At 40.7% G+C, this 14,761-nt stretch overlaps 1 protein-coding gene across 1 annotated transcript in view; it reads left to right on the top strand.

Moving 5' to 3' along the window:
- Window positions 1-14,761, top strand: part of astn1 (astrotactin 1) — a 448,006-nt gene that overhangs the window by 105,513 nt on the left and 327,732 nt on the right. Inside the window, 1 exon segment of the mRNA XM_020613364.1 lies at window positions 2,825-3,006. Within this exon segment, the coding sequence (XP_020469020.1) occupies window positions 2,825-3,006 (182 nt within the window).

Below are 14,761 nucleotides of genomic sequence, written 5' to 3'. Positions count from 1 at the left end.
GAGAATGATCGAGTGTACCACCGCCATTACTATTGCTCTCGGTGGGCATTAGCTTACCTTCCACGAATACACAGAACCATTTTCCCCTAGCTTCACTCTACCACTCACCCTTGAATCATAACATTTACTTATTGACTCTAGCAGTTTTGTGGGGTTTTCTTGTTCAACACTAACCTGTAATACAGGAAAGAAATCATAAGACAGGGAGACGTGTTTCCTCTTTTCAATGTTCTCCGCCATTATGAGGGAATAGCGGTGCGTGCGCTCCCGTCTACAGTCCCTGGAGTAAACAACAAACCCACACTGCCGCCTACTGTCAAAAGTGGTGTGACTACGGATACAATACTGTATATTGGCATGTCAACGGCACCAAACATCTCTTCAAGAGAAGATAGAACAACTGTTACATGTTTTATATCAAAGTAAAATACACATTCATACAAATGTGGGCACACATTGGTGGGCATCACATTTACATACATTTTGCTCAGATGTCAAGAGTTGTCACTGTAGGATGAAACCAGTTATTTAGGTTTGTCACCAAAGAATTTAGTCTTCTAATGAGTCAAAATTGTTGTTCCATTTTTAAAAATGTCTAGTAATGTATCAGCTTAGCTTATCATCTCATATGTTTATTGGCAGTTATTCTAAAGACTAACCATAATGCACATGTCCTTTCAGATGTATCACATGAGATACATTGAAAAGCATGTGAAACATCCAAAAATGCCACGTGGATTTATCATGTGAAATGTCTGAAAACCTCATGTGCTTTCAAATGTATAACATGTCAAACCTCTGAAAACCATGTGCTTGCAAATGCATTACCTGAAACATTCAAAAAAGACATGAAAATATCACATGCAAAATGTCCAGAAACCATGTCTCTTAACACATCATGTCTGAAAACTGCATGAAATACAATCTCATGTATGAAATGCACTATATGAAAATCACTTGCTTATTTTATGTACATTTTTCACGAGTGAAACCCTGTTTTACCTGTGATTGATGTCATGTTTTTTGTAAGAGCCTTGACAGACTAATAAACTCTCTTTTCCAGCATGTGCTGTCCCAAAACAGCAGCTGTGTAAAAGTAGCTTTACTGTATATGACTGAAACCTCTTAATCCAATGGAGCTCATTCTAAGCTTTACAACAATATGGCTTTTGGCATGTCTTGGTTTTTTCAATACCCTGGATTTGTGCATAATCCAAACTGTAATTCATTTATAAGTTCAGAGTGTAGAGAAAGTATAAAGAGGTGTTGAGGAGGATTTTATAGATGTCTAGACATCGTTCAACCTGTCAATTCTGCTGGCTAACTATGGCTGTCCAGTACCTCCAGTGAGTGACCACAGAATCTGGTTAAGATAAGAACAAACAGTTTGTTCATTTTCAGTAACAGTCTATTGGGATAGTAGGATTCAGTTTTGAGTCCTGGATACACTTTAACTGGTCTACAGCTATTTCTAATGATTTATGAGAATCTTTACTAGTCTTCACTCTTACATAACACAAAATCACCCATTAAGTTTTGTCATGCATTCATAATGTTTTCTATTTCTGCACAGTGTTCTGCTGTACCTCACTAATATTTCAAACAGCTCACAGCAGAATGGATTGTCTGAGGTCCTGAGGCGTGACACAAAACATGGTTTTATGCTTTGCTGTTTCCATAAAGTCACTATTTATTCAATTTATCTTTAGGATTTAAAAATTTCTCCTCATTTTTCCCCTCGCTGTTGAGACATTTTAGTGTGGACCCATGAATAGTGAGGCTAAACGTGGCTCTTTATAAAAACAGCCTGAAAACTAGAATAAATTATTCAAATTAACATCATGAACTCAGCACTTGTTTCCAAAACGCATCGGGCTTCTGTAGATGTCCTGTTGCATACTTCAGACGTTGGATTTTATGATGGGGACGCAGATAAGGTTTTCTTCTGCTGACTCTTCCATGAAGGCCTTGTCTGTGCAAGCATCGCTGCACAGTGGAACGGTGCACCACCACTCCTGAGTCTGCTAAATCTTCCTGCAGGTTTTTTGCAGTCAAATGGGGGTTTTGATTTGTCTTTCTGACCAGCATACGAGCAGTTCTGTCCGAGAGTTTTCTTGGTCTTCCAGATCTCATCTTGACCTCCACAGTTCCCCTGATCTGCCATCTCTTAATTACATTTCTTACTGTGGAAACTGCAAGCTGACAACGCTTTGCTATCTTCTTGTAGCCTTCTCCTGCATTGTGGGCGTCAATAACTTTCATTTTCAGGGTCTTACACAGCTGCTTAGAGGAACCCATGGTTGCTGGGTGTCCACAAGTGTGTGCACAAGGTTTGAAGAGTCAAAGTATTTGTACAGCTTTGAAATTGGCATTTACCAATGACAGCTGTTGCTGTGCATCAGATCTAACGAGCTGATTAAGGTCTGATACCTTGTGAGAGACTTTGAGACTCTGGAACTCTTAGGGTGCCCAAACTTTTGCACCATGCCATAATAATGTTTTTATTTTTTATTTTTGTTCAATTTATGGCATAAGAAGTAACTATGCATCACTGTTTGCTGAAAATATTGTGCATTTTTTCCATTTCCAAGAGAAACTGTGTTAACATCTGTTCAAATAAAAAATCACCAAAATCTGTTATTTATCAAGGGGTGCCTAAACTTTTGCATAAGACTGTATAGCTTCACATTCATTAGTATGGCTTCATATTTTCTTAAATTCCAGTGGATGTCTGACATGATGTTGGCAATGGCTGCTAAAAAATGTGTTGCAGCTACAGAGAGCTTCTCATTTAGTGCCCTTTGTTTTATGTTGTGCCTGGCAGAGATTTCTGGGAACTCTGAGGACATCCCCCTGGTGCGCTGGAGACAGCAGTGGCTGGAGAATGGCACTCTGCTCTTCCACATCCACCATCAGGATGGCAGCCTGAACCTCCCAGAACCAACTGAAGACCCAGCCAATGATTCTGCCAAGGAGGAGCTTCGCATCCTGCACATCTCTGTCATGGTAAAACTTTCTGACTGTTCACAGGAATGGAAACAGTTTGGAAACTTTCTTTTCACATGCAGTCAAAAGAACTTTTGAATTGCCCAGCATCTTTTATTTGCAAAAATTCAAATGATACATCAAATAAATAGCTTTTTTTCTTTCTTTTTCCCAATTTCATTAACATGGATATAGATTTAAACATATAAAATTGGTTTAGTGTGGTTTTCCCTAAGGCGGAAGCATCCTCTGATATATTATCTTTGAAATAACACTTTCCTCCGCCTTGTTTTTATTTCTCTGTATGATTCAAATGAAACAGCTGACTGCACACTTTTTTCAGAGTAAATTTAGTCAGTCTCTTCATTGTACAATAGGTCAAAAAGTATTTTATTTACAAAACAGATGTCTTACAGTTGTCTATCTGATCTAATAACTCTTCTCTGTATCAAATGCACATGAAATCACACTCATACAAACAAGCAAACAAAAGCCCCAGCTCTGCCACTGTCACCCCCCTGCCTGATTTGTTTGTATTGAATATATACTGAGTGCATGGCGTTCACTCTAACCTGCTGTTCTACAGCTTGCCACAGAGTACAGATATGTTCAAAATCAAGTATAGATGTGTTACTACTGTAAAGACATGAAGTGGACTCACTGAAAGCAGCAGGTTTCCTACAAATTAAGACAAAAAAGATGATTCCTACCGTTTTTATATCAGTGGGACGCTGTACATAGTATAAGCGGCAACAAATTCTGTATTTCTGTCTGAAACATAAATTTATAAAGTTTCCAGTTTCAGGAGCAGAACGTAGATTTTTGCAATGCCCACATGTATCAAAGCTTATCTGCTATGTCGGGCAGAGTAGGAAATGAATCCTTAGATCTCAGAACTTCCTCCTCTTGCCTGAGGAAATGTATATTTATTAGATCTTAGATATGCCACACCTACTTCCAGTGCCCTTTTCCAGCCCAAACATATTACAGTCATGTTTTGATGGATATGTATTTTCAGACATTGAAAACACATTATAGTTGCATATGCAAATAATGAGTCAGCTTGAGCAGGCTTTTGCTACCAGCTCCATCTGCTGAACAGAAGTAGGGGGCCACACATCAACACTCTGTGACCTCAGGACCTTAATATAATGACAAATAACTGTCCTCGACTATATTACCACATATCGAGCTGATCTACTAGGCACACAGGATGAAACTTTTTTTTATTTTAATATGGAGATCGCCAGCACAGAGGCTCTGCTTCGTACCTCTCTGAATTTCCTCTACTCTCTAATTTTTACTCCTTGCTCTATTTGCATTTCACATCCCATCAACCTCAGGTCTGTGTCTTTGTGCTTCCTGCTCTGATAATTCCTCACCCAGAAAGAACTGCGGCATTTGCTTCCACCAGGGTGTTTTCATGCAGGTTTGGATAGAAAAGGATTAGCATGCAGATATGAGCAGACCGTGGCAACAGATGGAAGCGGTGTTGCCGCTGTGCTGCCCAGGCCCTGCTGCAGCTTGCCACCCGGCTGGAGGCCCCCGACCTATAAATCCAAAGCCGTGTCACTTGTTCAGCTCCTTGTGATGCAAAAAGGATCCTGTGAAGGCTGCTTTACAAGCTTTTTAGTTCAAAAACCCCTGTTACTGGACCTCTTTCTGTTTTATGTCATGGGGGCTGCAGTGCAGTGGCAGTAAACACAAGAAGAGGTAGGATACGCTTTTGAATGTGTGAATTGCTTTAGGTATCATTCAAATCTTAGGAAACTTTTCTGCTATAGCAAATTGTAATGCATTTAACACAAGGGAGCACACCTTATGAAACAAGGGACAGCTCCTGTTAAGTTCAGCTTGGGTATTTGTGGTTTTCATTATCATTTCTACCAGAAATATTAACATTGCACTGAGATGGCTGTGCAATGAATGCATGGTGAATCATAGTGCTACCATGTAAACAGGTTATCAGCAGGCTGTCTTTGGTCATCAAAGCTCAAAATGTGCTGACTTGGATGAGTCAGACAGTCAGTCTGACTCATCCAAGTCAGCAAATTTTCAAGACTGTCAACTCTGACCTTAGGGCAGAGACACACCAAACCAACATGAAAGAACTATCAGTAACAAAGGCCAACCTCTGTGTAGCCTCACGTCGGCTTTGTCTGGGCCAGTTGGGTTGAAAAACATTATTACACCGCACAGACTACAGCCAACAGCCAATTAGCATGTATGTTCTGCGCCTGCGTGACAGAAAAAACACCTGCTAGCAGCAGGTGGTGGTATCTGTATTTGCCATTCAGAAAGGGAAAGAAGAAGATCTAGACTGCAGATGTATAAGCTATAAACAAAGCACCTCTCATTCAACATAGCTGCTGTTCATAGCTGCTTCTAGTCTGATAAGAAGTTGCAAATGACACTGCTGTTCTCTGCCCTTGTTCTTTTTGTTGTGGAAGAGGAAAGGGGGTTGTGGAGGCAAAAAACAAGGAGAAACTGCACTAATTGTGTTAAATCATGATGAAACAGTGACAGGCTGAAGGGGCTTTCCTGAACCATTTTCTGCAAAATGCATTGATTTGCTAAGTTGAACAGCCAATCAACTGTGGTCTTTCTTTCACCAGTGAGGCCCGATCACTGACACTGATTAAACATGTTGAATTGGCTGAAAAGGCACTGACAGAGGCCTAGTGCCAATGGTGCGGGACACAGCAGGTTGATGAGCCCCAACAGATGCTCACCAATGGTTCGATGGTGGCCAACAACCGACTTTCGGTTTGGTGTGAGTTTGTCCTTAGACAGCACAACACCAGCCTTAGCCCCATGATATGCCAAGCCAACAGTTGGCCATTGGCCACTGTCGGGCTGTTGATGCATGTCTGTTACCTTTGTCTTCAAAGTGTGTCCCACATCACTGGCACTAGTCAGACCCTGTCGTGGCTTTTCAGCCAATTTGGCATGTTGAATTGTGGCAGATATCGTTGGTAAGAGAGACCATTCTGACTAGCTGCTGAGCTTAGTGAATCAATGCACATGGAGAGAAATGTTCAAAAAAGCAACTTCAACTACTGTAGTATCCATGATTTCACCCATTTAGTGCAGTTTCTCCTTGTTTTTTGCCTCCACAACATCCTCTCTTCTTCCACAACCAAAAGACCAAGGGCAGAGAATGGCAGTGTCATTTGCAACTTCTTATCAGACTAGAAGCAGCTATGAACAGCATCTGTTATAAACCAGAGCTGCTTTGTTTACAGCTTGTATTTCCACAGTCTAGCTCTTCTCCTTTCCCTTTCTGAATGGCGGACACATATACCACCACCTGCTGGTAAGGAGAGTTATTTCTGTCATGCAGGTGCAGAACATATGTGTGGTGGGCTCAAATGTCACTTTTTCAAACTGACTGGTCTAGACAAAGGCGACATGAGGCAATGCGGCAGTCAACTTGTGTCAATGCTGGTTCTTTCATGTTGGCTTGGTGTGTCTCTTCCATTATCAGACTAGTGTGCACATAAATAGTTTATCCAGATAGGCTAATCCACTTAATTTGGAGGCAAAAACCAAAAGCACCCAAACTGAACCCAGCTGGTAGCACCATACCCACCGCAAAACTCAGCCATAAAGTTTTGCTTAATCACTGTTGTAATTATTTGTAATTATTGTTACTGACCATTAGATACAGGGCTAGGGATGCATTCGTTATACCCACCTTACCTCAACCCTCTGGCGTATTGACTTGTGCCACTGACTCGTGCTCAGATGTTTGACATGGAACAATGGTCCAATAAATAAATAAATAAATCGCTGTAATATAAACTGCACAATTTACAAATAGTAAAATAAGAGGGAAAGTTTCAAAAGCTGTTCATACAAGTTTAAAACAAACTATCAGCCTGTAGATATGATAGACAAGCATTATTTAGATGTGGGTTGTTGTTAGTTTCAGATGTGGTTCAAATGAATTCAGTTCGCCAAATCACAACAAAAGTCATCTCAGACACTTTGCAAAGTAAAGTCTAGACCTTACTGTTATTATCCAATTGAATTGAATTGAATGTAAAACAGAGAAAAGCAGTAAATGCTAACCTTCAGAAGCCAGAACCAGCAAACATTTTGCTTGAAAAAACAGTACAACTTTAAGTGCTGATCAACTATGTTGCCAATTAATTTTCTGCTGACCGATTGATTGAATTCTGACCAACAGCATGTTAAAGTCACCTAACCTTTCAAATGTTGAAAAGAAATCCTTCTTAGACTTCTTTAACCTCCTTTTCTTTAATGCTGGTCTCAAAGGTTGCGTTTTACAGTGCCATGTTTTTATCAAATACATGGAACGGTCTTGAACTGCTCCCAGGTCTGCACAACCCACTCAGGTCGGCTCAGCCAGAAAGCAAAACATTGAATCTGCCACAGTTCATTGCTTGGCCACTGTGCCCGCCATGAGAGTGTTTATGCCTAATGGATGAATCGGGCTTCCAGCATTTTTAGGCCTGAAGACAAGCCAGGCTTATTATGGGCCTGATCCTAAAGGCTCAGTGAACTGCACCAAACCTGGAGTCTGAAGCCAGAAAAGTGATTTTTGCCTGCTGGGCTGGTCAGCTGTGGTTTTACCTGAGTATTTAGGTTTCCCCCTCAGTTTTAATTTTTCAAACTACACAGCTGAAGCTGACATCCAAACTTTACTTATAGACTTATAGTAAAGAGTCATTTACAGATGTTACAGTATTTTAAGTGCACTGTTCTAAAGTTGGAGGGTTCCTCATGCAGGATTCAAAGCTTCTCCCTGTACTTTCACATCCAACAAGGTGACAATGGTGTCCTCCACTAGCTGTGGCTGCTCATCCATAATAGATGACTAATCTTGTATATGTCTGTACCAATACCAGGTGAGACTCTGGCAATTCAAAACACACATCCTCAACTTCAGCCTGAACCTTACAGGCAGAGACAGCTACAAAGTAAATACCAACACTGCAAACAAGTAAAAAAAAAAACAAAACAGCGTTTTAAAAGTGCATAAAATATTCAGTGTAGCAGGACTGTGGTTTACCTGTGGAGTATCTTCAGCTCCAGTGTATCAGTGCTAAAAACAATTCTCCTTTTTAAATTTCCCCATTTTAATCAGATGCTGTTTTGCCACAGGGCCTCAATGGATCAATTCTACCATCACATACAGAGGCACCCACAGCAAACTGAATCTATTACATTGTGTGAAAGCTAATAAGGTTTGCAAATTTAGGATCTAGATTTGCTGTTTTCCTCTTGTGAATCTCTTTTACTACTATTATTATTATATATTTGATTCCTTAGAGCCCATAAAACAACTTCTTAATTTGTGCAAGCATAATAACCCAAACTCAAAAGTAGGTACCAAAGACTTAAGAAGAGAAGAGACAGTGTCCACTGATGATGCATATAATCCTAAATGGATGCACATGGCTCACATAATGTAGCTGCCAACACTGTCCTTTTTGCAGAATGGTGTGGAATGTGGTCTGTATGTGCAGATTTGGTTTACCTTAGCTCTGTGGAGGTTGTCACAGTGAAAATTTGCTGTGGATCAATAGTGTGAAAAATTCCCCTCAGTCAACCTATAAGTTGAGGAGCAGCCTAGTCTGTCCAAGGTGTGTGGTGTGTGATGTTAAGGGCAGGAGATGTTGTAGTCTACTTTGTGCTGGCTGAAGCAGGACATTCACAAACATGCTGTTGGTTTAAAGAGTAGCTTCCTAATCACTCCAATTTTATGAGTGGGTCAGTTATCTGTACAGTCACTTTATTACACTATATACTGATCCTCATCCCGTATTGTAGTGTATTGAAATAGAAGTTTTCCTTCAGAGAAAATTTCTTTGATTCTTTTTAGTTGCTTTAAAAAAATCTATATGAAAATTTTATTGCATTCACTCCTGCTACTGTGTAACATATAACATAGCACACACATACATACACACATGTATGTATGTATATATATATATATACACTGTACATGAGAGAGAGAGAGAGAGAAAGGGGCAGAGAGGGGCAAAGTGGAGCAGTGGTTAGCACTGTCACCTCACAGCAAGAAGGTTCCGGGTTTGAGCCTCAGCTGACCCGATGCCTTTCTGTGCACAGTTTGCATGTTCTCCCTGTGCCTGCGTGGATTCTCTCGGGGTACTCCGACTTCCCCCCACAGTCCGAAGACATGGGGCTTAGGTTGACTGGTGACTCTAAATTGTATGTAGGAGTGAGTGTGAGCGTGTTTGGTTGTTTGTCTACATGTCAGCCCTGTGATAGACTGGTGATCTGTCCAGGGTGGACCCCGCCTCTTGCCCAATGTCAGCTGGGATTGGCTCCAGCCCCCTGTGACCCTATTCAGGAATAAGCTGTGTAGATAATGGATGGATAGATTATAAAATATCATTCAGTTTAATGGTTTTAATATCTGAATGCAGTTTACAATTGCAAGATCATAGTCTTTTGTACCAATGATATGTTGTATAGTATATCAAGGTCTGATGAGAACGAGCATGTTTGTTTTATTGAAATGGTCACTATATGTCTCAATCCACCTGATTAACATTTAACTGAATAAAGGTGGCAGTGTGTAAATGGTACCTTTATTCAGGCAGGCAGCACCTTGAAAATTGATTTGTGTATATTGGTACTGATGACACAGCCAAAGCTGCTCCTGCATTTTTTTTTCAGTCTTTTCTTTCAGTCATTGTTGTCAATATATGAAATTAAACTGAGGCTAAAAGTTCATGCCTCATTTTCTTTGAGTATGAAGCCAGTGTGCTGTGCTTTACATTTGCAAAAGAACAATAAACCATCTGAGTAGCATTTAGCATTTCAGCTCATGTACAAGTCTGATTTATCAAAAGCATGGTGTCTGCTTTTCAAGATACTGGCCCTGGCTAAAATCCCAGTGGAAATTATTTGATGCTAATGTCATATCAAGTTGGACCGACTTTTATTGTTTGCTCCCACAAATGTTTGCAGTGTGTAAAACTGATATGATGTTTGTCCCCAAAGTGGGAATTAGTACATCTAAGTTTATATATTAAAAACTATCTTTGCCTACATTTGGCATAACCTATCAAGGAGTGACCAGTCACAAGAAGGTATGAGGACTGAGACAGTGTTAGAGTGAGTCATTTCCTAACCAGAGGATTAGCGTTTCGATTCCTAGCTTGTCCAGTCCACATGTCAAAGTGTCCTTGAACAAGACACCGAAACCCAGTTGCTCCCGGTGATGACACCGGTGTGTGAATGTATGAGTGCTTGAGAGTGTGAATGGGTGAATGACCAAATAGTGTGAAAGCACTTTGAGTGTGCTGCAAGGCATAGAAAAGCACTATACAAGTATAAGACCCTTTACATATGGAATATATGTAGATGTAATTAAAATCCTTCTCATTTACAATTACAGCACCAGAGAGGAAGCGATTGTTGCTTTTCCAGCAGAAATGCAACTAAAGATTTGATGACAGATGGAGAAAGACATGAGGAATAAGGGGAGAACAGTTAAAAAAAGAACACTCCTCCATTAGGACAGGAACCAACACGGCTTATGTTTTGACATGATTTATGGGCCCTGAAAATATATTGAAGTGTGTGCACAATTAAGCAGACAGCCTTTTATTTTATTAAACAAAGCTCCCAGAGTGTCTCAGAGCTCTGTACATCTGTGTCTGTGGATGAACACTTTACATCCTGTGGAAACCTAACATTTATTTCATAGTTGTGACACTGCATCACTGTGACATAGCTCAGCCTGTGGGATGTTGACATTCATGCAGTGACCCTCCTAAATCCCATGTTGATAGCATTGATCATATAAACCTTAAATCAATGTGGCCCTGACCAATTGTGAAGGAGTAGCCTCATCTGAATCTTGGCCTCCAGAGCTGCTCTCTGAGCATCACAGCTTGGCGTGTTTTTGAAAAGCCTGTCGAGTGAGACAAACCAATCCATAGTTTCCCTGTGGGGTCTGAGGAAGGCACACAGCCCAAATGTCTGGCCTGTTTGTTGTGCTGCTGAATCTCTGATGCAGCCAACAGAGCACCATGGGTTGTTTTTTCCACAAAAACAAAACAACAAAATGAGAATTGCTGTTTCATAGAAGAAAGTTTTCTTCCATCAAAGCTGCACTAATCAATGTTTTTATATTAAAAATGGAGCAAATCAAACTAAGTAAATTGTAATTTTCCTCTGACACTGAAGTTGCATTACCGGTTTGCTCAGAGCAGTTTTCATGATGATAGAAGAAATACAATATGCAGTGTGAGTTTATATATCTACACATCACCTTATAATAACCTGTACTGCTGCATTGATCTCAAAATTTTAGCCATTTTTACATCATTATTGCTATTATTTTTTATGAATATAGTTAGATAATAACCCAGACTTGTACAGGAGTTGAAATGTTAAATGCTGCTCAGTTGGTTTATTGTCCCTTTGCAAATGTAGAGGACAAAACACTAGCTTTATACTGAGAGAAAATGAACCATGGACTTTAAACCTCAATTTAATTTCCTATACAGACAACCCTGACTGAAAGAAAACAGGAAAAAAGTACCAAGTCAGTACCAATGTACCAACCGCACACCCCCTCCTCATTTTTCCTGCTGCCTTGTAACATTTAGCTTAATAGCTATTCACACCACTGAAGAATAAAGAGACACCTTTTTACTGCCACCTTTATTCAATACCTCAGTTTAATCAGGTGAGACATGCAATAACCCTTTCAATGACATAAAACATTTGTACTCATAAGACTTTAGCAATGGTACAACCGACTATGATCTTATCATAAATATTTAACTTAAATTCAGATATTAAAAGCATGACCCTGTTATTTTATAATGGAGTTATATTTTAGAGAGTATAATTACTGGGTCTGAGTGCTGCAGAGTTGTCATATCCTGTCACTAAAGTGATGGATTGACCATGCCTCTATATGTGAACATACCTGTTGTCTCTGAGCGACATCCATGCATATGTGCTGAAGTGCCAAAGTAGAGGATTATTTCTGTTCTGACACATAAAAATATACAACGCCAAATCAGAAATAGTTGGAACGGTACGTAAAATCAAAATTAAAACCGAAAATAGTGATTTATAAATCATCTGTGTCCTGTATTACATTGAAAACAATACAGCAGCACATTATTTGATGACAGACCCTGGTTTTTGGACTTGTTGCTCCTAACAGTCTGGATGATCCTTTTCGTCTTTTGTCTGGATCATACAGCATCCATTCCTTCCAAAAACAAATACACAACAATACACATTTCCACTGTGTGATGGTCCATCCCAGATGCCTCTGAGCCCAGAGAAGTTGACTGCGCTTCTGGACACTGTTGGCATAAGGTTTCCTTTTGGCACAGTACAGTTTTAAGTGTCATTTATGGATGTAGCTATGTATTGTAGTGCCTGACACAGGTGTGCCAAAGTAATCCTGAGCCCATCTGGTTATATTGCTTATGATGATTCTTGATGCAGTGCCGTTAGAGGGATTTGAGAACACGATCATCCAGCTTAGGCTGTGCCCTTAGTCTTTATGCACTGAAATCCCTCCAAATTCCTCCAGATTATGTTATGCATGATAGAGGGTGACATATCCATATCTCTTCCTATCTTTCTGTGAGGAACATTGTTTTAAAACATTTCAGTAATTTTCTCACACATACACATGTTGAAAAACTGGTGATGCGCGGCCCATCTTTGCTTCTAAAGGGCTTGGCCTTTCCTGGATGCCACTTTTGTACCAAATCATGATGCAGTCACCTGTTGACATTACCTGTTTCAAATGGAATTATCATTTCAGTGATTTACATCATTATTAGACCAAATTGACTTAAAAGGTTTAAACAATTTATGTCTTTATTACTCATTTTCAGTGGTCATCTTATGTGATGTGCGTGACAAGGATGGTGACTTATTCAATGTCAAACTTGCCATTTACTCAGAGAACCTGATGCTAATAATCCCAAAAACTCAGCTTTCATTTTATTACACATATGTAGGTATGTATGTATGTGTGTACATACAGTATATATAGATATATGTATATATATATCTCTCTTTCTATATATATATATAGCAGATTGGATAGCTCAGTGGTTAACCAGGGCAACCTGATACCTGATGAGAAGTGGGCTACTGGAACAAGAGTACAAGAGCAAAACATTCATGGACAAGAGCTGAGAACAGGGAACTATTGGAATGCTACTGTACAATTAACCCCAGAGAGAGGGGTTACATACGGAGAATGTGGGACCTATGGATACCTCGAAACCCAACATCTATACTAACACTGAAACAACTACTACCTCAGTGTTCTAACATGTGCAAGAAGCACCTGCCATCACAACTAGAGATTGATGAGATACAACACAATTGCTACAGCAAGGGGGAGCCAGGACATCAGGTCAGGGGGGAGATATCATCATCATTACCCCTACAGTCGACGATTGGGTACCAAGCCCCAATAACAAGCCCAGATGAGCTTATTGCAAGAGCACATGACCTAAGATTGAAGATCATAACCAAGATAGATACCTGGAACCTCTGTGGCCAGTTACCAAGACTAAGTGAAGTGCCTTCTGAAAGTCTACTAGATGATGTGAATGCAGCACTAAGAACAATCCCTACTATGACCATCACTGAGACCAACAAGCTCATATACACCACAGCAACCGTGATCCTTGAGATGCTTGGCTATAAGTTCAACAAAGGCCATAAGGAGCAGTATCCTCCATAGAGAAGGAGGTTGGAGACCAAGATCAAGGCAGCACGAAGAGAAGTTAGCCAGCTATCAGAATTGCAGAAAGGCCTGATGAAGAAAGGGGTACGTAAGAAATACAACTCACTGTCCATACTGAGGCCTTAGAGACTGCCAAGCAAAGGCTCACAGCCGTGGCCACACGGCTGAAGAGGTACACCAGAGAAGTTGAAGCCAGGAGAATAAACCGAATGTTCTCCACTGAGCCATCCAAGTTGTACTCTCAGTGGCAGGGTAATAACATGAGAGCAGACCCACCAAGGCTGGAGACTGAACAGTTCTGGAAGAGCATATGGGAGAAGGAGGCATCACACAACAACAATGCCCAGTGGCTGGTGGACCTGAGAGCAGACCACAGCAACCTCCCTGCACAAGACCCAGTAATCATCACAATGGCAGACATTCAAGAGCGGGTCTCAAGTATGAAGAGCTGGACAGGACCAGGCCCTGACATGATCCATGCATACTGGTTAAAGAAGCTAACTTCACTCCATGAGCACCTGGCGGGACAAATGAACCAGCTACTAATAGATGGAACCCACCCTGAGTGATTAACTGAAGTCTGGACAGTCCTGATCCTGAAGGACCCTCAGAAGGGAGCAGTACCATCCAACTACCGCCCAATAACCTGCCTCTGCACAACATGGAAGCTCCTGTCAGGCATCATAGCAGCTAAGATGAGCAGGCACATGGCTCAATACGTGAGCAGCGCCCAGAAAGGAAGTGGTAGTAACACCAGAGGAGCAAAGAACCAGCTACTGGTTGATAAAGTAGTCACTCGAGACTGCAAGACTAGGCACACCAACCTGTGCACTGCCTGGATTGACTACAATAAAGCCTATGACTCAATGCCTCACACATGGATCCTGGAATGCTTGGAACTGTACAACATCGACAGGACTCTAAGAGCCTTCATCAAGAACTCAATGGGAATGTGGAAAACAACCCTAGAGGCCAACTTCAAGCCAATTGCACAAGTCAACATCAAGTGCGGTATCTACCAAGGAGATGCTCTGTCCC

Source organism: Monopterus albus, unplaced genomic scaffold, assembly GCF_001952655.1.
Source record: "Monopterus albus unplaced genomic scaffold, M_albus_1.0 scaffold133.1, whole genome shotgun sequence".
NCBI classification, from domain to species: Eukaryota; Metazoa; Chordata; class Actinopteri; order Synbranchiformes; family Synbranchidae; genus Monopterus; species Monopterus albus.
Note: the sequence above shows the minus strand (reverse complement) of the source record. Positions and strands in the feature narration are given on the sequence as shown.